Source organism: Rhopalosiphum padi, chromosome 1, assembly GCF_020882245.1.
Source record: "Rhopalosiphum padi isolate XX-2018 chromosome 1, ASM2088224v1, whole genome shotgun sequence".
NCBI lineage: Eukaryota > Metazoa > Arthropoda > Insecta > Hemiptera > Aphididae > Rhopalosiphum > Rhopalosiphum padi.
Window position 1 is genome coordinate 11407678 of NC_083597.1, and position 26383 is coordinate 11434060.

At 24.5% G+C, this 26383-nt stretch overlaps 1 protein-coding gene across 2 annotated transcripts in view; it reads left to right on the forward strand.

The window, feature by feature from the left end:
• Nucleotides 1–26383, forward strand: part of LOC132917711 (basement membrane-specific heparan sulfate proteoglycan core protein-like) — a 135144-nt gene that overhangs the window by 100256 nt on the left and 8505 nt on the right. For both annotated transcript variants that reach the window (XM_060978582.1, XM_060978580.1), the window contains 3 exons: nucleotides 3380–3582; nucleotides 13282–13495; nucleotides 14403–14580. In XM_060978582.1, the coding sequence (XP_060834565.1) occupies nucleotides 3380–3582; nucleotides 13282–13495; nucleotides 14403–14580 (595 nt within the window). The remainder of the gene's footprint in view (nucleotides 1–3379; nucleotides 3583–13281; nucleotides 13496–14402; nucleotides 14581–26383) is intronic.

The window sequence follows — 26383 nt, forward strand, 5'->3', positions numbered from 1 at the left end:
TTCATAGATTTTTGGCATATGTTGTTGAAAAATGAATACAAAAAACTCATATAAAGGACACTTCATCTGTCTCAGTTTACTGGAATAAGCCACGGCATTATTTCTTTTAAGATGTCCTGGAAGATTCTCAAGCATAGTTCTAGCAACTAAAAAAAAAAAAAAACCAATATTCACTTTTAATCAGCAGAAACTTTTTTAATTGATATTAATATTAGCTTCTATTCATAAAATGTCACATACTAAAAAACAGAGTAAAATATTTGTTGAAATTATTAACTACTTCATTTTACTCGTTTATTAATCAATTGGATAAATGTAATCATAGAATTGTACAATTTTCATCATACATATTATAATTTAAGAAAAATACATTTACCTTAACAAATTACTAATAAACATGAATAATATTACCATACAATAATCATTATACTTACATAATAAATAACGTATTATTGTAAAAAAAAAACAAACATGAAACAAACTCATTTAAATGTTTATTACAAGATTATTCTTACATACATAAATTTATGTTTTATAAACACCCCATCAGCTTAATGAACTGAATATTTTCATACAATAACGATTGATTACATAAGCAAGTTCATAACAGTCGATTTAACACGTGTTTCAAATTTAAATATGTAATCATAAATTATTATATCAAATGTAACTAAATGTATAAACCATACATGTTTACTGATCCTTATTTTATTTTTAAATAAAATCACTGCACACATATATAGTTATTTTTTATAATTTCAAGAAAAAAAAATATTTAAACTTTTTTTAGTCAGTTAACATAATATTTCTTAACAATAAATCGATACATTCAAAAGTGTATTATGTAAATTATTTGTTCGAAAAAAATAGTTATTGTTGTAAAATGTTGATGGACAAAAAAAAATATTATAAATTATAGATGTATATAAACAATATTGTAATATGATTATGCATTTCTATAAAACATAAAATTATATCTGCTCTATACTGAAATCTGTTGTATTCAAATGTAGCGTACTACTTTATGTTTGCACCACTGCATGGACAACATTGAATCATACATGAATCCACTTGCAAGTTAAAAATGCACTTTTTATACTTTAACAAACCATGTATTTGACTAGAAAAATAAATAAAAAATGTTCACATATTCGTTTCTATTATTATATCCATTACGTTTGAATGCGGTATCTATAGAGACTTCTTTGTGTAAAACATGTCTGGTATAAGTATAATATTTCAACATTTATATTAAAGTATAATTGTAACTATTTTAAATATGAGTTCAAATTTGATGCGATTGTCAATGAAATTTTAAATTTTCAAGGTAGGTACAAGGCATATTATTTTCGTATTCGAAATGTATACCAAATAGTATGACGAATGGAGATAACTAGAATAATGAAACGTGTTTTACGTGTAGGTACATGCTGAAGTTTAGAAATAGCTAAACAAATTGAATTGTCACTCGTGACATGTAGACTAGTGTACTTTTCGAAAAACTATTTGCATAGTTTAGCTGTCACATAGTAAAATATTTGATGAGACTGTTTACTTCATTCTAAAAATATTTAATGAAATTGTGTTGTTAAATTATTTTTAGAAATGACAAAGACAAATAAGATGAATACCTATATGAATATATGAATATATGATACAATATGATGTATAATATTATGATTTTTAATTATTTAATATTAAGCATGTTTGACGATAAAGAAAAATAAGACAAGCTCTCCTTATCATTGTTTTACAAAAAAAAAAAAAAATAGATTTCAGAATTCGATTCTTATATATATTTCTTAAAGAAATGATTTGAGACGATTGAGCAGACATTTATTTGTTTATAAGTTTATAACATATATAGCAAGTGTTATATCTTGAAAATACGTTTGACATGCATAATACACGAAGTACGTTTGAGACAGTATTAAAGATACGAAAGCTACAAATTCCGTACTTATCAGTCATATGCCAAACACAAACTGATATATTATATTTTAAACAAAATAAATGAAATGATAAATTGCTTTAACTTGCTTAAAGCCATATCAGATCACTTATTGCAACAGTTCATGTTTTTGTCATTATTTGATTTATATAATATTATCACCTTATTTTTGAAATATGAATAAATACATTTTCGCCCATTGACGGACAATCAAGCTTCGAAAAAAAATGTATATTTATTTTATAAAATCTGTATACAATTAAATTTGTACTGTATAATATAACTTTTAAATCATTACAGTTATATTTTAGGAACATACGAATATCCTGTTTGCTTATATTATAATAGAATAATATTAGACTAAGTTTTTATCAATCGCATAAATATTTTTAGACTTTCATTCTATCCTATAAATAATTATATTATTGTATCTTTGTTGTATTTAACCCAATATGGAAATTTTTTCCGAATAGTTGATATGTTTGATCGTAGATAATTTTGTAACCGGTAGTTGCCTAAACAAGTTTAATTCAAGAATTAAAAAACTTGTACGCACTTTATTTTACTATAGGAATTATACCACAAAATAATTAATAATAAAGGAACTAATTAAATCTATGTATAATTAAATATTGTTTAATTTTCTTTTTATAAAATGTAAGAGTTAAGTAAATTTAAAAAAAAATTAAATTATTTATTATAATTTAACATTAAAAAAATAAAAATAATATCATATTTATAACTAAGTAGTTAGGAGGTAATAAAAATAAAAAATATTTAGAGGTTGATAAATGTTACTATAAGAAAACATTAGGAAGGAAACTAAACTTCAAAGACTATATTTTTTTTCAAATATATTTTTTGAAAAACAATAAAAAATGAGTCACTTATTTGGTTTTATTTTATTTTTAGACAAAATAAACAATAAATTATAATAATTAACATGACACAAATAATAGAATTGAAATTAGGAAAGTTGTAGACAGGAATAAATAAAATATGACACTATAAACTTATTAATATTAACATTGAGAAAAATTGACGCTGTATCCCAGTGAACATTTTTTTTTTTTCATAGTACAGGGAGAAAAAATACTGTCCATGTCTGAAATAGAAAGATTGAAATACATTATAATATTTATCTTATTGTCAGGATTTAATCATTTTTCCAGTCGAGAGACGTATCTGTTATAAACAGGTGTCCGTTAACTCGGGTTTCCGAGTAACACTTTTGAAATACTATTATATTACTAATCGTATTTCTAAATAATTTGTTTTATTCATTCGTTATTATTTTGAGATAACTTATTTTTTGTCTGGTCTTTTTTAGAAAAATGCATTTAGAAATTTAAAAAAATAAACATGTACCTTATCATAATAATAATAGTTAGAAAAAACTAAAATGTATATTTCGATGTATTGTTTTAGGAGCAACATTTGAAAACGATGGAAATCTTGAAGCATTACTCAATCACGTTTTATGGGAACCTACTACGAGCAATTCGCCGACAACAGAAGAAGATAAAGTTGCTCCATATTTTGATGAAACATCTACCCACAACAACGTCACAGTCCAAATTGGAGCAAACGTTGACCTCCATTGCAAAGTGAACCGTTTAAATGACAAAACGGTAAATATGACGGGAATTAGAATAACGAATATTTTTAATTTGTGTTTGACGTTTATATTAAAATGACATTTTTATTTGCAAACTGTGACATAATATAGTGCAACTATTTTTTTCATAAGAACTTTTCCTTTTTAATAATAATCATGCGCTATAATGTATTATGAAACGTAGTACATGGTACGAATGACGCATACTATAGGACGTACAAACATTAATCGAAATATCGTACAATATAATAACTTCAGAATTTAAACAATTGTACTTTTATTTGATGTTTCAACGATGCATATCCCTAACTAATATTTTTGGATGGAATATATCATATTATTATATAAATTGCTTGTTTAATGAAAAAAATTTTCAAAAATCTTAATATGTTAAGGTGTATTATTAGTATATGAACTATTGAAAGTTTCCGTCTTTATTCCATTAAGTTCTTCTATTTGTAAATAGTTTTTATTATTATAAGAATTATTAATGAGACTTTAAAACATAAAAAGTAGATGATTTTTTTTTAAATATTTGGCAGAAAATTAGATTTATTTAAGCTATTTTCTTAGGTTTCGATAAATGAAGTTGTAAATAAGTTAAAAAGTTGGACATTTTAAAATTAATGTTAAAAATATTTTTAAGCAGCTTAGTGGTAATGGTATTGTACACGAGTTACTCAAAATATTGTTTGACTTATTTTAGTTACTTGTCCAAAAAAAAAAAAATGGTATACATAATTGCCCAAAAACCCAAAATTTCCTGTAATATAGCATCGTTAGATGTAGTTTGATCGAATATAACATTATATTTTATAATTTTAAAAAAAAAAAAACAATAATAAAGCAGTCAACTATGATATTATTATAATTTATTTTTTAATTCGAAATTACTGATCAATATTACTAAAAACGAATCAAAGATTACTATCTAGCAATTATACGTTCAAAACTCAAACTGAATATATTTGCGTGTGACAAGATAAATTTTCATTGGTCCGTATGGAAGACAGTAGTAATCTCCGGTTACGAGTCTTTAGGGTTCGATGCAGTCTGATTTATAGTAGAAGAACGCTTTGCTAAGACAGAATTCGTTGCACGCGTAATCAATCAGACCTTTTCGATCGAATACAATGGTTTTCTCTGTACGACATTCATACCACCAACCAACTTTATAAACTTTACACAAGACTTCCAGTCTAGAATTCTAAATTTATGTGTACTGTTAGGGGTTTCAAAGTTTCCAACAACGTTTTTTTTTTTTTTTTCTTAATGAAATAATATAAATTAGTTAGAAATTACATTTTAAACGATATTATACTCTGAACAATAGTGTAATAGTTAATATACGACTTTGACTAAAGATTAAAATTATACTATACATTGGTATATATTAACAGCGATCTCGATTGAGATGATAAATTATGTACTCGTCTAATATTCAATTATGTAATATACTTTAATAATAAACGACCATACCAATAACTACATGCTTAAAATTATACATGCAGCTTACCGCTTACTACCTGGTTTAATTATTTTTAATTGGATACTTTCTATATTACTATTATTACAATTTATTTGTAACTATACACATATGCTCAACGTAAGTAACAATTAATCTAGATTTTAAGCTTAACCGTGTACTTTTTATAGGTGTGTAATATTGTATTTATGTATAGACAAAAGTGCAGTTATTCACTAACACAATTTATGATTTTGATAGCTAAGCTATTAGCCTCTTTTTGTCAAAGAAATGAGATACTACTGAAAATTTGAAATGTCTATAAAAAGCTCAGAAAAAGCCAAAATATTTTGAAACTTATATCATGATCATGTCTATAAAAAGCTAATTTAAATGTTTTGTAAAAATTACAATTATCTGTGGTTTGATTTAGAGTAAAAAAAAAAAAAAAAAAAACGAAATTCATTACATTAACATACAATGACGAGTTACATAATATACAATCGAAACATAATTTACAGCAAAAGTGAGTTCTCTCAGTCCCCTGGTTATTTTGAATAATATTTTCGGTTATAGAAAATTTTTTAATAATAAAAAAAAAATAATAATATGCTCTAAATTATAAATAAGAGCAACTTAACTTCGAGAAATAATCGTAGAGGCATATCTGCTGACAGTTATTGTACTGTTAGATGTTTCAACCAGTTAATTCAATTCACCAAAATGCGCTATACTAGTGACATGACTAATTAAAGACTATCTTATAATACTGTAACTTAATATTATTATTAATAAATGTATGAGTGGGTACACGTGTATTACGGTACGACTTTCAAATCGGTAATACTTTTCAATATTTCTAAACCGATAATATATGTATTTATCAGTAATATAATATTATGTAAATTAAAATAATCATATTATACCAAATATGATATTATTGATTATTTGCTGTGCGTTTTACTTAGTTATTTTGCGTGAGTATAAATTATAGTGAGTTGCAGTAAATAAAATTTCAAGTATAACTTATAGCCAATAGCCTACGCAGTAGGTAAGATTTAATATTTTCATAAAGATCCAACAATTCTGATTTATATTATTTTATTCAAAATAATAGAAAATATAAAAAAAATATACGTTTTTTATAATATTTGACGACATTGGTAGGAAATACATTTTTTAACGGACGTCATTCTTACTATATAGCCTCTGGAGCATATGACAATCGAACAGGTTATCCGCTCTCCATCAATATCCATGTGTCTTCGTGTTGGGCTTTCGATCCGCCTCGTTTACTTTGGTCAGAATGGTATTAACGGATCACAGACGTATAAAAAATATGAGGATGACAATAATTGTGTTTGCCGACTTGCCTTTCCTTTTCTCGAGTCAAACAATAAACAAACCTCTCGTGACTTTAAGACAGAGATAGAGTATAAAATATTGACAGAGTGAAAATTATTTTCTAAAACATATTTGTGTGAATGTTCTAACAAGTATTATCTAACTTGGTTTTACTTCAATCGTATAGTATACATTTTTTGTTTTATTAAATAATATAATATAAGATGGTTTTATAAAAAAAAAAAATAATAAACACGTTAATCTTTATAATTTTAATATACTTATACACCTAGTATTATTCATTACCTAATTAGATTTTTTAATTTGAAGAATTTTATATAAATATGTGTACTATTTAATATCAACAATTAGAAGCTTTGTTTCATACTGAAAAATATTTTATACGTTTTCAGTGGTTATTAATACCTATAATAATTAATTGTATTTCAACGAATTAAAAACAATCATTGTTGTTTGTTTAATTTAAATAATAAAAAATATTCAGAAAAAATGAGTCAACAATAATCAGCTATAGATAGATAAAATGTAAAGCATAATTCAAAATAAAGCGCTCTAAATGAGTAAGAATGTAAGAAAATGTCAAAAATTGGTATTGTGTTAAAATTCTAGTTTGCTCTTCTTGATTATTTTTAAAAATACTGAAAAGTTTTTACTTTAGACTCTTTTTCAGGATATTACATCTAGACACAAATTTTACCAATTAACACCCTCAAAGTTGAAGACCGAAACTTTTTTAATGCTCCAAAATGTGACGACAGCCACAAAATAATAAAAAGATAAAAACACATTTGATTATACAAACTCTATACCATCTAATATTATGGTTTTACAATGAGTTATTTTTGTGTCTGAATATAATATTTTTTTTTAATAATAAACCATTAATTATACAGCTAATATAGTTAATTAAAAAATATGATTTAATTTCTTAGTAAAATATTGTGTATAACATTAATTGAAAATGTGATTATTTAGAGTATACTTTTTTAGTTTCTAAATTCAGAAATAGATTATTTCATTTTTTCATAATTATCGTAAATGGTTATAAATTTATTGTTGTATTCAACTTATCTCTTTGTTGTTAAAACTTAAAAAGTTTTATTCCGAAAACATTTGAAATACAGACTTTGAATTTTAATTTTAGCATGCTGAATCAAAAGTTTAAAAGTATTACAACTGTGGCAAATCAAATTATGTACTACTTCAAATACATTATAGAAAATGAGAGTTTTTAAAGTTAAATTGGAAATTCTTCATTTAATTATTTAAGTTATAGGTGCTAAGTAAAAGGACGCTCTAGATACTCTACTTGAACACGTTAAATAATGTAATGGGTACACTAAGTATTTTCTTGATATGTGATGAATGTATTGATTTTAAAATCATACGTTTTTATTTGTTATAACCTTTTATAGCTATTTGATTTTATACTTAAATGATTTTTCACTTTGAAGTTATTTTTTCAATGCAAAATTAAATATAGTTATAGTAATTTGGTGCATCAAAATAAAAAGATTATATTAATTTTCATGTATAATCTGACAAAAAAAAAATTGGAATTTTAACGTAATTATTAGAGTATACGGCAATTACGCGAATAGATGAACTTACTCCAAAATGGTTATCTATATACTCTGAAAAAATAAATTAATTAATAAAAGGTAAAAATATTATTTTGTCACGCTCACATATAAGTAATGTTGTATTTGAATGAATGTAAAACGTATTATTAAAAAAATATATTATTATTATTTTCCCTAAATCGTCCTAGTTAAAATCTATTTTTAATAAAATTGTATTTTGTTAAATTAGAGTATATAAGTTTAAACTCATTTTAATAATACATCCATAATATGTTTAAAAACGATAAATCTGTCAATATGATTAATTTTACAATGGTAATGGTCCCGTTATACTTCTTCTAAGTACTTACCATTAATTAAATTTATGATTTTAGTCGAGTAGTTAAGTATCGTAAAATCATTGTTGAGTAGGTACCTAATATACACATCTTCATTTTATTAACACCGATATGTTTTACAACTCACAAATTTACAATAGAACGCAATGAACAAAACTGTTAGTTGGTGATTTTATGAACCGCCCACATAATGGAACCCTGATTCGATTAAGGCCATAAGACCCATTTTCCTACAACCCTTTTCTAGAATGTATTTATTCCTCCGACTGCCTAAAGAAGATTTACTACCCTCTTGCCCAGCTGATAACGTTTTCAATTATCAATAAATTATCATAGATTAAAATGTGTAGTATAGAAAATGTCCGTATATTATTTCGACGGTCACTTTTTTTTGTAATAATTTTAACAATATTATTTAGGAATCCATATTTATGTAAGCGATAAATAGCTTATTTTTATTTTATGGTTTTATAATCTTTTTTCGTATTATTTTTTATCTTAAAATTGTTTATATCTTTAACAATTTTTATTCAGACTATATCAAATGTATTGTTATCTATGCTTTTCGGTAAATCATTAATAATATTAGTCACTTTTTTAATATGCGCTTATGCCATAATAAATTATTATTTTTTTTTATTCATAAATGTCTACTTTACAAAAAAAAAACTTTTAAGTAAAGTTAACATGGCGGTTATGCTATTATAATAAAATAATAATAACAAAAATTCATAAAATCACAAAATATTAAACCTTTCTTTTTTGATAATGTTATTTTTTATAAATAACATGATATTTTTAATATGTAAACAAAGATTAATTAAGTGTTAAATAAAGTTAATCATTAAAATGTATACTACACTAAGTTTTTATAATCTCCAATCAAATTGCATTACAAATTATTATGTATTTTAGTTCAATTTACTCACAGATAAGTAATTGTACATTCCTTTGTTTTATTTTATGTACCTAAACAGTATACCTACCTAACTTAAAATATTACAAGTATGGAAATAAATAATTAAATTAGTTATATAAAATAGTTTAAATTATATAACATAGCTCAAATTATTTTTTTTAACTATATCATGTCTTGTGAATTTAAATTGAATTTCCAATGTTAACTGTAAGTTAGTATTTTTCTGATACAAATATATTATATGTACACAATTATGTCATGTGCATAAAGATTTACAGTATATTGTACCTAGTTTAACGTACAGAATATATTAAAGCGTTTCATATAATAGAGTTCATAATTTTTAAATGTTTTGATAATGGTTAAAAACTGTACGTAATATTATATTTACAAATCGATAGATTTAATTTACTGCACAATAATATATATCTCTACTTAATCAAACTGGTTATATTTTAAAATATTTATTTCTAGTCTATACCCACAAATTACGGTGACGTTATATTAAATAGCATATTAGCATTCAATATGCACCGTGCAATATCATACTCTATACTAAAATTTACATTAAGTATGTTGTGCAATTTATACCAAACCGACTAATGTAATTTCAGTTTTCAATAGGATGGCAACATTTTTGGCCAACTGATATAACTGTAAAAGCTTTAGTATCTTCATACAATTCCCATTTTACATAAATTATTAAATATTATCATAGGAAAAAATAGCCCACATTTAATGGTAAAAACAATTTAAGAAGCTAAATAAATATAATACCAACCTGAGTGGTGTGGTTTTAGATTTTTTTCTACAAATTAAATAACAATTATAAATACGACTTCTTAAATTTAACTGAAATAAAAAAAAATATATTAAATACTATCGGAGATTGTTTAGCAATCCCGTATAAATTGTATACATTTAAGAGTAATTGATTTGTTTTGGAAATTGCTATTGTATCAGTTGACACTTATAATGTTATAACAGTATTGGAATGAAAAAATGAATTTTCTAAATCAAATTATTTAAGTTTTTAATATTATTATTGTACATGCTTGCATAGAAGACTTTGTGGATATCATATACCTATGTAATATTACAACGTCTATCCGATCAACATAAGAAGAAGAATAAATAATAATGTCTGTCACAATAAAAAATTTAATTTATACCAAACATGTTCTTTTACACATTATTTACATACACCGCCCAGGCTACGCGTTTATAATATAATACGTGTTGTATATTCCAACTAAAAAAAAACCACTACTAAAATACATCATAATTAATATCGTGACAAAAATTTTCCAGTAGCTACACAATATTATTATATTTTATTATATTAGATTCCTCAATATTAAAAAAATAATCATAATTTTTTTTTCAAATTGACTTCTTTTAAAATAAGACGTCAACAAATGCTCACCTTGACCCCTAAATGACGCTACTGAACAAACTTGTACTTTAAGTAGTTATATATAATTTTTTTATAGACAAGAAATTAAATGTGATCTTTACATTTATATAAATCACTATATGGTCGCTGTTTTATACAATTATTTTTCATTTAAGTTATAATTCAAAAAATGTTGACGTAGTGTAAATTTCATTCAAATATATATTTTTTTAAATTTGTTATAATTTTTCATTAATGAGAGTTCTTTTTTTATTCATATTAATATACGAACTGTCTAATATGATTCTTATTTTATGAGATTTGCTCAGTCGAAATCATAAAATAGACACATGTTCTAACATAATAATGTAACCGTATAAAAATAATATACTGAACCTCTTTTTTAAAATAAAATAATTGCTTTACCTTATTGTTAAAAACGAGTCATTATATAGTAAACATTGTGACTGTGTGACTGATGTGATGATGTTATAAGATACAGATTAATCGTTTAAAATTCTTTGTTGACATAAACATATATCTTTAAAACCACAACAGTTTATTGTTTTATATTATCATCAAATAGTTAATACTAAAAAGATACAACATTTAATATTTATATTGATAATAAAAAAAAAACTTGTCATCTATTAAAAATCAGATATAAATATTTTTGAAAAATAGCAAGAAATGCATAACATTTTAAGATATGGTCATAAAATATTTAATTATTAAAAGTATAAAAGTATGTTTATGATTATTTTCTTAACACTCATTACCACATAAATTATTTAGGTAAACAAAAAAATATTTAAGATACAACAATGAAGAATAATATAAACTTTAATGAAAAGTTAATATTATTTAAAATATTCAGTTTAGATAAGTGCAGCTGAGACACATACGTAGAGATAACCTATAAAATAGTATTTTTTTAATTCCTCTACTACGCTCATCTAGACTTTAAATACTTTTAACCTATCTTATAACTAATTAACTCGTTCAAATTAGATTTTAATACATTAAACTAGTTACTTCGAAAAATATTCAGCTTTACGATATAAAATTTAAAGCGCTAAGTAAATTCACAATTAAAATTATTTATACAATAATTATTATGATTACATTATTTTATTTTAATATTATTTCAATAATTTTTTTATTAATATTACCCTATAATTCAAAAGATTTAACAGTCTTATATATTATTAACTATAATATAGTACATTTACATATTATTTTTTTACGTATTTTTATATATTATGTATATACTATATATATTATCACATAACTGGCAAGTAATTGTTCTTTTAACATTTTAGTTAAGTCGTGATCTCTTTTTTATAAATTTTCAAATTACTGGAATACTTCAAACAAGTAAATTACCTTGTCCACGGGCATAAAATCTATTGCTCCTAATTTTTTTTTATACTTATAACGTAAATTCAATGTCCTCAGTATATATTTTATTTGAACCGTAATGATTTTATATTTGTCTCCAAATTTCCTAACTAAAGTGAAAAAAACCAGCCATGTATTTTTGTGTTTGGAAATTCAATTGAAATATTGTTCATCACTGATTTTTTTTTTAAATTAGTTATATATTATATTATGATTAAGTATGTATATAAATTAGATTTAATCGATTAAATTACATGAAACATTATGCAATAATAACATTATATAATATGATAACATCATATTATGTTATATTATTTTTAATAAAGGATACAAAATTGTGAAATAAGTATTATAATGTTTGTGATAAATATCATTTAATGATACAAATGGCAATAAAGATAAACGTGATGTAATCGGGATTTTCCAATGTTGTATTTTTATATTGCTTTGAATGATAAAAAAAATGATGACCGAAATGATATAATATACCCTTTTAAATAATGTACCTATATAAAAACATTTTCAAAAAGTTCATCTACCTACAATAACTTTTGAAATAATTAATAATAATTATTCATGAATTATATTAATATTTATTATCAGGAAAAAATACTGTAAATATTAAAATATTTTCAGAATAAACAAAATAAAAAGATTATTATTATTAGTTATTACATTTAAAGTTATATTTATTAGTTTATGTTTTTAAGTAAATAGGAGTTCTGAGAACCAAATAATTTCATTTCAAACATCCTAATTAAACATAAATAATTGTCTGTTTATACCTTATTCAAACCTTAAAAGTACATCTGTCCGCGGTTCTTATGAAATATTGACATTCGATTCATAAATTAGATAAGAAAATGCCAATAAAAGTAAGCCGCCTTTAATGCAAAATATGAAGCAATATCAAAATGATTGTGGTCACTTTTCTTTTCTTTTTTTTATAAATGTATTTGTTTTCTGGAATAATCAGATCTAAATATAATAATACTATTGTTAATATTTTTAAATTATTATTCAGCCTTTATATTTTTTTACAAATTATATACCTATAAAATTGTCCGATATTTCTTGTAGTTACTAATTTTCGACTTGACCCGGTTAGTTATAATGTTTAGGTTAAAATGTACTGTTAAATACAAATAATTTCAAGCTGCCCCGTTGTGGTAATTGTCCATTCCGAGCACTGAATTGTACACCGCCATGTTATTATTATTGTTATAGCATTTATCTTGTTTGCAGGTGTCATGGGTTCGGAGGGCAGGTGATAAGATGCAACTACTTTCATTTGGCCATCACGTATATAGTACAGATCAGCGTTACGAACTTTTATTTAAAGACCCAAACGATTGGCAACTCCGTATATCTTATCTGAATGAAAGAGATGGAGGTCATTATGAATGCCAGGTATCAACTCATCCACCAATCGCATTCACCGTTTATCTAGCTATAATAGGTTAGTATTTATTGTTATTTATTTTTTTTTTTTTTTTATAAACCTTAAAAGATATATCTAATAATAAACATGCATAGAAAACTAAAAAATAAAACATAAAACAATGCTCAAATTATAAATATCTATTTAAGTGAATGCAATTAAAAATAGTATTAATTTCTCATTTATTTGCAATAACAAACTTAGTAGAAACGACTCTGTATGCAACTTCAGTTGAATTAAATAGATAATTATTTATTATTATGTTTTTTAATTTTATTTTAAAAATTAAAATCATATATTTAATTTAATAATTGAAGATGAAAAGAAACCTATTGAAAGACCAAGTAATTAATTATTTATACTGAAAAAATATAGTAAAAACTGTTTATATGAATGTCATATCAAACGAATACATTGTTTACATAACTATACTTAATCGAATTAATGCTATCCACCATTAAGTGTGTGTATAAATTATTAAACAATTTATAAATCAAAACTGTGTTTGCATATCTACGAGGTACTTTACATCATACACAAATTTTACGTAAAATCAATCATGATTTAATAGTCTTTTTTTTCAATTTATTATATGATCACCAAAAACATTATGAAATATGATTTTATTTTTAAGTATTTTTATTATAAGTTTATAAAGAATAATTTATTTATACGGTTTTTATTGTGTTTTTTTTCTAATAACGTTTTGAATATAATATTGTATTAAACGTTTCAAAGGTACCACTGTGCTTTCAATATACATAGATAATACAATTATAAAATACTATATGTAGTATAGTAAAACTTAAGCCTTGTTTATATTTTGTATTTGGCTGAACCACAATATACCAATATAACTTTCTGAAAACCATTTAATATACTATTAATATTTTTAAAGAGAATTGTAATTTTGTTTTTCTTATAGTGCCTCAATTGGAAATAACAGATGAAAGAGGCGTACAAGTAAAAGACAAATTCTACTATGTGGGTAGTACTATAGAGCTAAAATGCTATATAACCAAAGTACCCCAACCAAGTCAATTCATTGTATGGCGTCACGAGACGACAAGCCTAAATTACGACACAAGCCGAGGCGGTATCAGGTAATAGTAATACTGAATGTTTACAGAAACAAATCACCCCTTCGATCCAACATTATATACCTACCTAGTTTATTTTTCTTGTATTATTATTGTGCAATCTGAATCAAACATCAATTTCTATTTCAATTTTAAACAAATTGAAATGTACAATAAGTCCATGTTTAATACAAAATGGTATTTTACTCAAAAAAATAAATAAATAATAACCACGGATACTTAAATTTCAAAGACAGACATATTTCATGGTTTTATTATTATTATTGTTGTTGATACTTTGTATTAATCATTACTGTTAAAATTAATACTTTTTTATTGAGAATTTCTAACTAATTTTCAACCAAAAATTATACATATTTTTATAAAGGTACCCACATAATGTTAAACATACATAATTATATATTTAAATATTAAATAAAAATAAATAAATAAACATCTATAATACACGTTTTTAAATAACTTAGTTCTATAAATTACCCACATTAGATTTTTATAAAAAAAATTATAATCAAGATTATTTATGGTGATTCTAGTTTTTATACATTTTTATAACTCGTTTGCACTTAGAGTATTTCTCGAAGGTAAATTAAGGTACTCTAATACTCGTTTAGACATAGTTTAAAACACAATATTATACGTACTCGATATTAAAATGCCTACATATGGAAAGCTTCAGTTCTAATCGTTGTACTTGGTTGTTTATAATTTGGTTTTCCAGCCCACGGGCATAGGTTTAAGTTTTAATTAGGTAAAATATACGATGCAAAAACATAATCGGAGAAGTCGTAAACTCTATATCAAGTGTAGTAGGTAATTTATCATAGCTATTAAATTTACAAAATATTTCAGCTCTATTTCTTTTTCTGTTTTTAGTGGCAAATAATATACTCGTACAGTAAACCCAAAACAAATTTAAACTATTTACCTACATGGAATTAGTACTCCACAATAACAGACTACTATTTTGTATTCCACGAAATGAAGATGAAATACTCATTCATTATACCTTTCAAACTTAGTCATAAGCATATTATTCAAAGTAAACATGGATTTATTTTATAATAAGTTGCCGATTGATAATGTTTGTACATACACTTTGTAGTATTATGCATGCATTGTAGTTGTATACATTTAAGTATGATTATCTTCTAAAAAAAAAAAAAAACGCTAAAGGCACGTAAAAATGTTAAACAAATTAATTATTTCGGCAAATAGGAAAAAATTAATTCACATACTATACACATGCGAATGCGATGTATAATATTAAAATAACGAGTGATTAATAAAATATTATTTTGTGCGCAAACGAGTTTCGGGTTTTAAACAGGAAATTTTAAAATATGCGCAAACTAATCTAGCCATTGTTTTAAGCACGTCAATAAAAAATATTAAACTTACCAAAATATTAGAAAAGTTAGCCAATATGTATAATATTTATCGATTATACATACAGAGTGTTACACTATGTTTGTACACGTAAATACTTTTTTATGATAATATTTTTCATAATTATTATTTTTCATGGTTATACTTAATAGTATTTTTGGTTTATCCAAACTTCTAATATCAAAATAAATAAATTACATTTATTTTGAAGTTCCATAAAATTCTGACATAGACATTTTTATACTTTCTAAAACTAATTTATGTAAATATTTTAAAAATTGAATAAATTATTAATATTCATAAAATGCTCAAATAGTTGTATAAGCTTTAATACTTAGACTAGAGGTGGGTAGAGGAGTGTATATAAAGTATAAATACAGCTGAATGTGTACTAATATAACAAACACGGTGATACACTCAGTATGCTCATATAATGTAATGAAACAAAAATAATACAATTTAATGTTAAATTCGTCAGTTGGGTTTATAAGTAAGAATTAATGAAGACTATATAAATAATGAATATTCAAATGTCAAATATAAACTTACCTTAGGCTGAATAAATACATTTATACGCCATTGTTGTTGTTAAATTCTAAAGATATTTAGCATACTAATAAAATCACAAAATAAATAATAATAATGAGCTTTATAAATTGATAAATTGTATAATATACTCAGAAATATTACTAACAACTAAATATCTGAATGTTATAAAAAAAAAAACCACAACAACAACAGCAGCATATAAAATACCATCAATACAATATTAAAATCTATACTTTTTCAATAATTATAGTTCAAATGTTCTATTTTCATATTTATGTTGATATTTACAAAAGTAATCATACATATTATACTATATAGTTGTTGTTGTATATTATATAGATACAAATAGATAATTATTTAAATATTATTATAAAACATTGATTTTCAATCAAATTCGCTGCTACATTACACCATTATGAACTTCGATAATTGAAATCAATATACTTATTAAAAATAAGATACCCATTACCCATACAGAATAATATAATAATCAGATTATCGGCATTTATTTACCTCCATTTATTTAATCCCGGGATAGTGTTTTATAAATTGAGATATAACATTTTATAGCAATAGAGAACATCTCATTCGAAAAACGATTTTGAACTCAGTAAAAAAAACTGTATTTTCTAATATTTCTATAAATTTTTTCAACCATTGACGGTAGTATTTCATTACTCTTAAAAAAAAACCATTATGAACATCGGAAACATCTTTACCCTTAAGGCACTATCCGAAACTTTATGAGTACTCACTAACTCACTATTCCTTTAATTACAAAAAAAAAAAAATATGTTCTAAGAAAATGCCGAAAAAATACACACATATATATATATAAATAATCATTGTGAATCTTATACATTATTTAGCTATCTCAGGATTTAAAATGTTTAAAAAAAAAAAGTACACTGTTAATAAACTTTAATTTAAAATAATTTCTAAAAAACAAAAAATGAAACCATATGGCCTATGATGTGCCTAAATGTAAAATAAGTAATACTGCATTGCTGTATACTAAGATAATTAAAATGTTAATTTGAGAACTTTATTGGTTACTCGTCTGATGTGTCGGTTACGGTAGAAAATCGACCATTGAAATAATAATTATCATATTTTCTTTATTGATTATTGATGGTTATAATTTTATAAAGTACTGTTTCTGATTTTGATTTGGAAAGAATAAACTAATGATCCGAAACAAATGGAACGCAAAATACTAAAATAATTATCATAGATAACGTTATAATCGCGTGATTTCAGAAAAAAAAAGATTAATATAATAATATATTTTTTTAATATAACGCCAACTAGAATGTTTTCTTAACTTCTATTATCTAAATTCTTTCCACCCGATAACTAAATAATGCCATAATGTTTTTGGCCTTATTTTTGGTCCTATTTTATTAAACATAAACGAGTACAAGTATATACAATATTACGTATATTATACTTCAGTCAATACTCAATGGTATTTCTCCTTTTATGCCAGATGGTTCTCAATACCAATTTTAATATAAGCGCAAACTGTAATGAAAATCATAAGCTATAGTATTAATTGTACGACGTAATAATTTCAACGTTAGAGATGAATTCATTTTGAATTTAATATTTTACTTTTCTCTTTAAAGTGTTTATATTAATGGTGATGTGGAAGGTAAATATAACTGAAAATCCCAGGTGATTATCCTTTGGGATTTACTGACGTTAAGTGTGCTTAACTTAAGCGCTAAGGTTAGATTATTCATAGTACCTCACGTTTATTACGTGAGGGCCATTGCTATAATATGTTATAATGTAACATTAAACAATAATTATATTTCGCATTGTATTGACTTTGGTCTTTGAATCTTATACATTCTACTAGTATACCTGCAGCAAAATATATTTTCTAATTTTGTCCTAATATGAAGTACGTACCTATATATAAGTACAAGCTTTACTTTTATGACATACTAACATTTTGGGTTATAAGACTTATAATGTTAGTCTTAAAGTTAAAAAACGATTTACTACTTTTAATGAAAAACTTTAAGATTATTTTTTTTTTTTTTTTGAAACAAACTATTCCAAAAGTTTTAAACAACAAAATTCAAATACAGAAAAAAGTCTTATTCAAGCATATTGTTGATATACGTATTTTTAAACGCATAGTGATACTTTACATTGCTACTTTATATTTTTATTTTTTACTTATATTATTTTATATTTTTAAGTTTTAAAACGTTTTGTTTTAAATCAAAAAATTATTGATATGGGTTTTAACAATTTACCTATATATTTTATTAAATTGCATGATATATTTTTATTTGTTGCTGAATTTATCTTTATAAAATTCCAATGCTTAAAATAGATACAAATTTTACGTTACCGATTAAAAGGAAACTTCTATGACTTTTGCTTAATGGTTAAGCTATTATGTATTTAAATTACTTAATAATTCTTATATATTATATATGGTTTTAAAATATCACAACAAATAGATAAAAGGTACCTCCTATAACGCAGAACGATTGTATAGAGTGTGTATCTATTTTTAAGTAAAAAATAAGAATAATACAATTTAACCACAAACATTTTTTATTATTATTTTTTTTTTTTACTAAGAAATTTAAATCAATTTGTACATCATAGCACATTAGTAGTTTGGATAATACAAAAATATAACATTGAAGACATTTTTCGAAAGATATCCATTGTTAACCACCTACTAATATTAATTAATTAAATTTGCAATTGCTATAGTATAGTAATCACGATTTCAATTTCGTTTAAGCCTGTGACTGGGTTTATCGGGAATATATAATGTAGCCACATTTTTAATGAGGGGATTAGTACTTAAGTTAAATTTATCATAGAATCGGTTGTAATGGAGTTTAGCGAAATCTGAGACATTTTTAATTTATAAGTCTTTATGAAATCAATTGTTAGACATGTACTGTGGGGCACCAGTTACAGTGTAGAGAGCTATGTTTTAGAAAGACTGGATAGATCAGAAGTTGGAGGATTTATTGCACAGAGGAAATCGTGTCGGTTAGGCAGTGGACACTATATATTGTCAAATGTTTAGATCGAAAACCAAATTGCGTATTAAGTTTGATCAGATAAAATAGGTCGGATTCTTTTGAGGACACATTTTTCCAAAAGTTTTCTTAAGTAACAAAGTTTGAAACGGTTTACCTCCTTTTGGTATGAGAATTACAACAAACGGATAGAAAATATGACAAACACAACATGAAATTATTAATTAATATTATTAATAATATCTATTTTTTGGAGAGGTTTTTAACACTCTGTTAGTGATGAGATCATAATCTGGTGCTTTGCCAATATTTTTTGATGTTAGAAATTCGCCTGGAGAAATGGATTTGATAGGAAGAGACACGAGTAAAGCAGAAGAGAGAAACTTTTGAACTTTATTAGTATGACATGAATCAGGTCATATATATATATTAGTAGTTTTTTAAATATTTGCAAAAAGTGATGGATTTTTTGACGTCAATTGAGGCTAAAGTATTGTTGTCCTTAAGAAAGGGCGGAATTAGTCAATGAAGAATATACAGGTAAGTAGAGGTTTTTTATTTGTTGAACATTAACAAATTGTTTGACTTTGAAGCTTAGTTGCTCGATTTCTTCGGTTATTTAACCGATTTGAGTCGGGTGACGGAAGTTTTTGAGTACAACACGAAATTATTTTTGCTGCTTGATTAGTTATTGTGAAAGTCAATATTTTTGGTTTTGATATAAATTGAGATAAAGTGTTAGGACTTATATATTGCTTTTGCTAGTAAACTCGGATGAATCAATATATTATTTTATGACTGTATACAATTTTTTATTTTCAATTTCGGTTTTTATGAAGATCGGCGAAGAACGCGGTGTATTCAAGACGGTGATTTACATAAAATCATCATCAGTTTGGAAAAATGAGTAACGATTAGTCGATTTTATTTTATTTATAGTCGGGTGTTTTAATTTCGGTGAATTACCTGGAGATGTGGCTAACTGAGCTTTGTAACTGGCAAAATTTACAACAGACCAGTCATTGATTGAATCATTTTCTATATCAGTCAAAACTGTGTCATATATTCTCAATGACTTAATTACAGCTTAGTATGGTGATAAGACAGACCTACTTGTAAATAGGAACAGATAACGAATTTAGCGGCGATGCGTTCGTCAGTGCTATCATAGCGGTAGAAGCTTTCGTATTCGATGGTTAATTAAAATACTTTAAAAAAATGTATCTAAATCCCTAGGGGATCGATTACATTTTTGACACACTTATTAAACGTAAAACCAATAAAAGCACTTTTCGAATAAGACGAATTTTGAGAAAATCAAATAAAATTAGCTTAATAAACATAATAAATGGCATTAAGCGTAATACGAACATGTGCACGCTGTGGCTATTCCAGCGGGACTGAATTACAAACATTTTAAGTTATATTATTTGTACATTTGTTTTTTCAAAAATATATTTAGTTATGAAAACAATAGAAATGGAAATAATACCTAGATAGGATCGTTATCTATATAGTAAAGGAATCATTTAAAATTTATGAAACATAAGTATTATATTTTCATTGAAACCGCTAACTTTCGACATACTATATAAATACTTAAATTAATTTAAAAAAATTGGGGGGGGAAGAATACAATTTTTGTCTTCGTACGAGTGAGTATTTATTTTATAGACCACACCATTCTTTTGTATCTACATATATTACTTTTGATAAGGGTTCTTGTGACAACCATTTTTACGATTCACCAATTCATATATAATGTCAAACTTGGTTAATTCAACGTAAAAAAAACGCAAAAATGTTCAAGTTATCGAAAAAAAAAAAATATTATTTATAAATAATTATTCAATTATTATAGCGTATTAGTGTAATTATTTATATATTTTTGTACATCACTTTTAATCACAACATCATGGAATTGCTAAACCTTAACTCTACTATAAGAACTAAGTTGTGATATCGCTACTCACTGATATGAGTGGTTTCAACATATTATTATGTTATTACCTTAATGTTCTCATAACCAAAACAACTAAAAATTGTGTTATTTAAAAATTATAAATATGGCTTAGTTTAAAATGTATATAAGGCCATTTCAATACTTTTTTCACAGGTTTTCAAATATGTTTTTAAACTTATCAAAAATTCAAAAATATATAAAATATACTATCAACTGTGTTCAAAATTCTATGGATTGTCAAGACACTACGGAAAACTTTTGAAGAACTTTTACCAATTGAAAAAATGTGTGGCTAAAAACAATATGTAAAAAATAGATTATGGTAGAACCGAAAAATAAACTTGAACACAATGCAAATCATGAAATGTGTATATGGACCAATATAACAACATTTTTCTATTGATGTTTCCTACAACAGTGAATATGAATTTTTTTTTTCTCCAGATAGCATGATGATGCCACCATAAAGTTTATTTATTTTTTATTCAATTCTTTTCTTGAGAATTGCTCGAGCTTTCTTAAAGGCATTGTAAGAAAAACTGCATCGTTTTAATAGTGTTTTTGTTATTGTTTGATACACACACACACAAGAGGTTCGATCTTATTTTTATAACCACCAAACAATCTTTATTCCACGTAATGGAAACGGTTCTAACGCTTTTGTGAAACCCACAGAAATAATAATGCTCGTAAAAGTTTTGACGTACAAATTACTCTCAATAAGTTAAACTTTTACTACATACATAACAATTTTCGGTTACGACGTAACTCCAACGTGGCTTAATGGTATCAATTAACACGTCATAATTTTACGGTTAACAAAGTTTATTTTTCAATATTACTTTCTAGTAGGTGCGATTAATATTTAACCTACCGTTGTTATTCCCATTATAAAATAAATATATGTGAATCATTTTTTTTTTTTTTTTTAATTCATTAGGTGAATTATGCTGAATTTATAACGGAAATATTAAACATACATAATGATTATATATTATTAATGTGTTAATTTTAAAATATTAAAAAAAAAAATTTCTTTCTAAAACTATTACATTATTTATTATTTTTTTTTTTTTGTGCGAATTCACAGGCTTCAACAGCGCTATGGTCATTAGCCAACATTATTACAAATATTGAACATGATAAATTATTAATATTTACAATGTTTACAATGAGTGCTCGGTTATTATTCAGAATATGAAAGCTTTTTAGTAAATTACATTTAGGAATAATGTCAGATGACCTTTGTGGTCTCGTCTTCGGTGAAGGACTTTTTTGATATCATGTCACGTGAGATCAAGGACATACTATGTAGATTGATATTTTGCGAAATTCATCAAAGATATATTTAATCATGATGCGTGTAACATAATATATCACATATTGGTGGACGATATATGGTAATTACAAAAGAATTTGTAATAAGAGTGTATCTAATTATTATTCTGGTAATGGAGATGTATTGACGTCAGCTGAACTCCGGAGGTGTATACCGTTTTTAGACTAAACCTTTAATAAATTCAAGTTAGTCCGTCGGTGAGTGGGAATCTCAGTAATGATGCCACGACGAGAACATTCTATTACGAATATATTTAAATATCATTGGTCGATGACACGTGTTTTCAATTGTGTGATTATTAATTAGATAAATGTCTGTTTGCTAAATCTAGTGTTTCGTTGGCCATTTCGTTTTATTTTATTCTAATGTGTAAAGACATCTACATGGATTTGATGTTCTTGTGTGTGTCAATGAGTTCAGCTCAAGTTTCTTGGTATTACGATATTATTACTTTAATATATAGAGAACTTTAAAACAACTGTCATTAAATTACTTCGTGATTTTTTTTTATAATATAATATATATTAAAGAGTAAGACTTTTGAGAGTTTATATGCGTATAAACTCATACTATACCTATGATATATTAACATAATGGCTAATATATCAAAAACTTGTCGACGAACATTTTTATAATCATAATTTCTTCTCTACAAAATAAGGTATTTTTATAAGAATGATCAACTATTTTCATTTTTATTCTGTTTAAAATACCTTTCAGAGGTCAAAGTTATAAGATTTGTCAAAATTAAATTCTATGAAGAAAAACTTACTAAATAATAAATTTAAACAATTTGATTATAAAAACATAATTTATATTATATTGTGTACATTTATTAATCTTATTGCTATTATTGTAGTTTATAAAACATATAATATATCTTACGCGACCAAAAATAAATACCTACCACAAAGTTTTACAAAAAAAAAAATGCATAAACAATCAATGTAGTTGGCGCCTAAATAAATTCTCAAGGTAATTTTCTTATTACATGAACTTTGATAAACGTACGAGTATATATTTTTATTTGATTTATTATATTAAAAACAAATTATTATAGACCAATACGTACTCACGTTATATAATGGCAAACCATTTTATTAAACAAACGTGTTTACATTCAGAAATATAATTTATTAACTTGCAATTAACTTTTGACGTTTTAACAACCGTCGTACCCATACGGTATGCAATACAATTTAAAAACATTTACAAAAAAAAAAAAAAAACCAATTGACTATAATAATTTTATTTTTTAATGTAAGTAAACAAAAAGTGTACAATATCAATAAACAATAAAGTATTTCGTAAAAAGTTAATTCATATAGAATATTTACTAAATATACATATACCTCCCAGGAGTGGATACAAGATGCTACATTGTTGACATTTTACAGAATAAACCTTAAAACAATTTTTGGCAAACATTCTTTGCGTAGTAAATAAATATTGATCTCAGTAAAAAAAAAAAAAAATAATTATATAAATATGTACAATTTATACATTTTATTATAAATTATTATAGATTAATAAATTATTTTATGTGTACAATAACTATTTACTTTTACTTTTAAAATATCATTAATTCTCAAAGAGTGCACTATATTTTTTTTTTATTAATTCAAATTTACATCATTTATTACGATGTTATGATTTAAATGAAAATTCTCCAATTAAGTTAAATTTAAATTATATAGACAATTTAAAAAAACCTCTTTAATACTTTCATATACATGCATTTTAATCACTAGTAATAAAATACTAGATAGGTGCACGGGAAATAATAAAAATCTAATATACCTGATGAGATATTTCAGTGAAATTTATCATTTGAAATAATAGGTAATATTTTTAGTAATTCAAAAAATGTGTGTCCTTTATATGTTAATTTTTGAATAAGCTATGCATAGATGAGTGTTATACTATAAAGCCTATTATTATATATTTTATAATATTTAGTCTGTAGGTATACAAATTACGTCAGAAATAAACATTTACTATAATTATTATAAATAGTAAAATAAAATTAACTTTTTGCGAAATGTTGTGTAAAAAAAAGATATTCACTTCACTATTGCTTTGCTGTACTATGTAATATGTTCATAACATATAATAACTATATTTTTTAATATATATATATAAAAAATATGATGATTACATTTTATTTGGAACTCAATTGAATACAGAATTGAAAGTAGTTTATAAAATATATTTTGGTTGCGATAGATGTTAAATCCGTGGTACATAATGGCGTGTTCATAACCTAATGTACCTACGTCCTACATACACGTTCAAAATAGCGTTAGAGACATTAATCAGTTTCAGAAACCGTCTACTAGTATTCTGCTATTGTGATATGGGAAACTGAATGGTTGAACGACGAGCTTTACGGTTTTATATTTTTATTTTTAAGAGCTCCCTCAATCTACCACTTTACCTTGAACGTACGGCCCACCATTTGCCATTTGTATTCCATTTTAAACGACAAAAACATAATGGGTTAAATTTATAAGGGTTTAGTAAAAAAGTCAACAAAGGAAAATATCATATAATACGTGAAAGTTACAAAAACTTATTTATTTAATTCCAGACGTTTTAAATCCTGTGTGTGGGAGGTTGCCTACAGTAGGTACCCTCTTCCTTATTACTCTGATACACGTTTAAGTGTGTTTTTATCCATATTTGCGATAAATACAACTAACATAAGATTATTACGGTTCGTTTATTAATGATGTAAAGAATTTTTGCCTACGATTGCATACATATAAATATATTTATTTTTTTTTAATTTAATAACAACAAGCAAACATATTATCCATTGACTCAACAATATTATCATCGCTGAGTACTTTTTTTTTTTTAAACATCGTGTACGTCGTATATTCGTATGATTAAGTTGAACAAAGTTCATATGTTTTACTCCTCGCAATATTTTATAAGAACCTTCTATACATGTTATTGTAATCATGAATTATTTTAAAGACTGGAAAAATGTATTTTACCAGTTATGATTAAATCGAAGCAATTCACCAAACTATATTTATACTTAAGTATAAAACAAAGAAATAAAAGAGTTCCGTTTTTCCATGAATATAAAGTATAATATTAAATTAATTCATGGTAATATGTTTAAGATAATATAACAGAGACGAACAATATTAAATTCAGTAAGCACGGAATTAATATTAGCATCGTGACATCGTATAACAAAATACATATCATGCACAGGCGTTTTTCAAAAATGTATCAGCAATATTAACACAAAGTATTAATAAATAATCGTTAAGGCTGAACATAGTAATCAGAAAATGTCATGTTTACTCAATAATAAAGACAAATTATACAAAATAATAATAAACTGAATTTATAAATATATATATATATATATATAAATAAACTGCTAACAATGGAAATTAATACCATCTCTGTAGAAATTGTATAATGAACAAATTAAACCGTAATAATATTGTTATGGTATGAATAATATAATTATTGTCAGTGTTACAGATTTTAGTATTTTTTTTGTACGGTCGAACATTAAAATTGTGA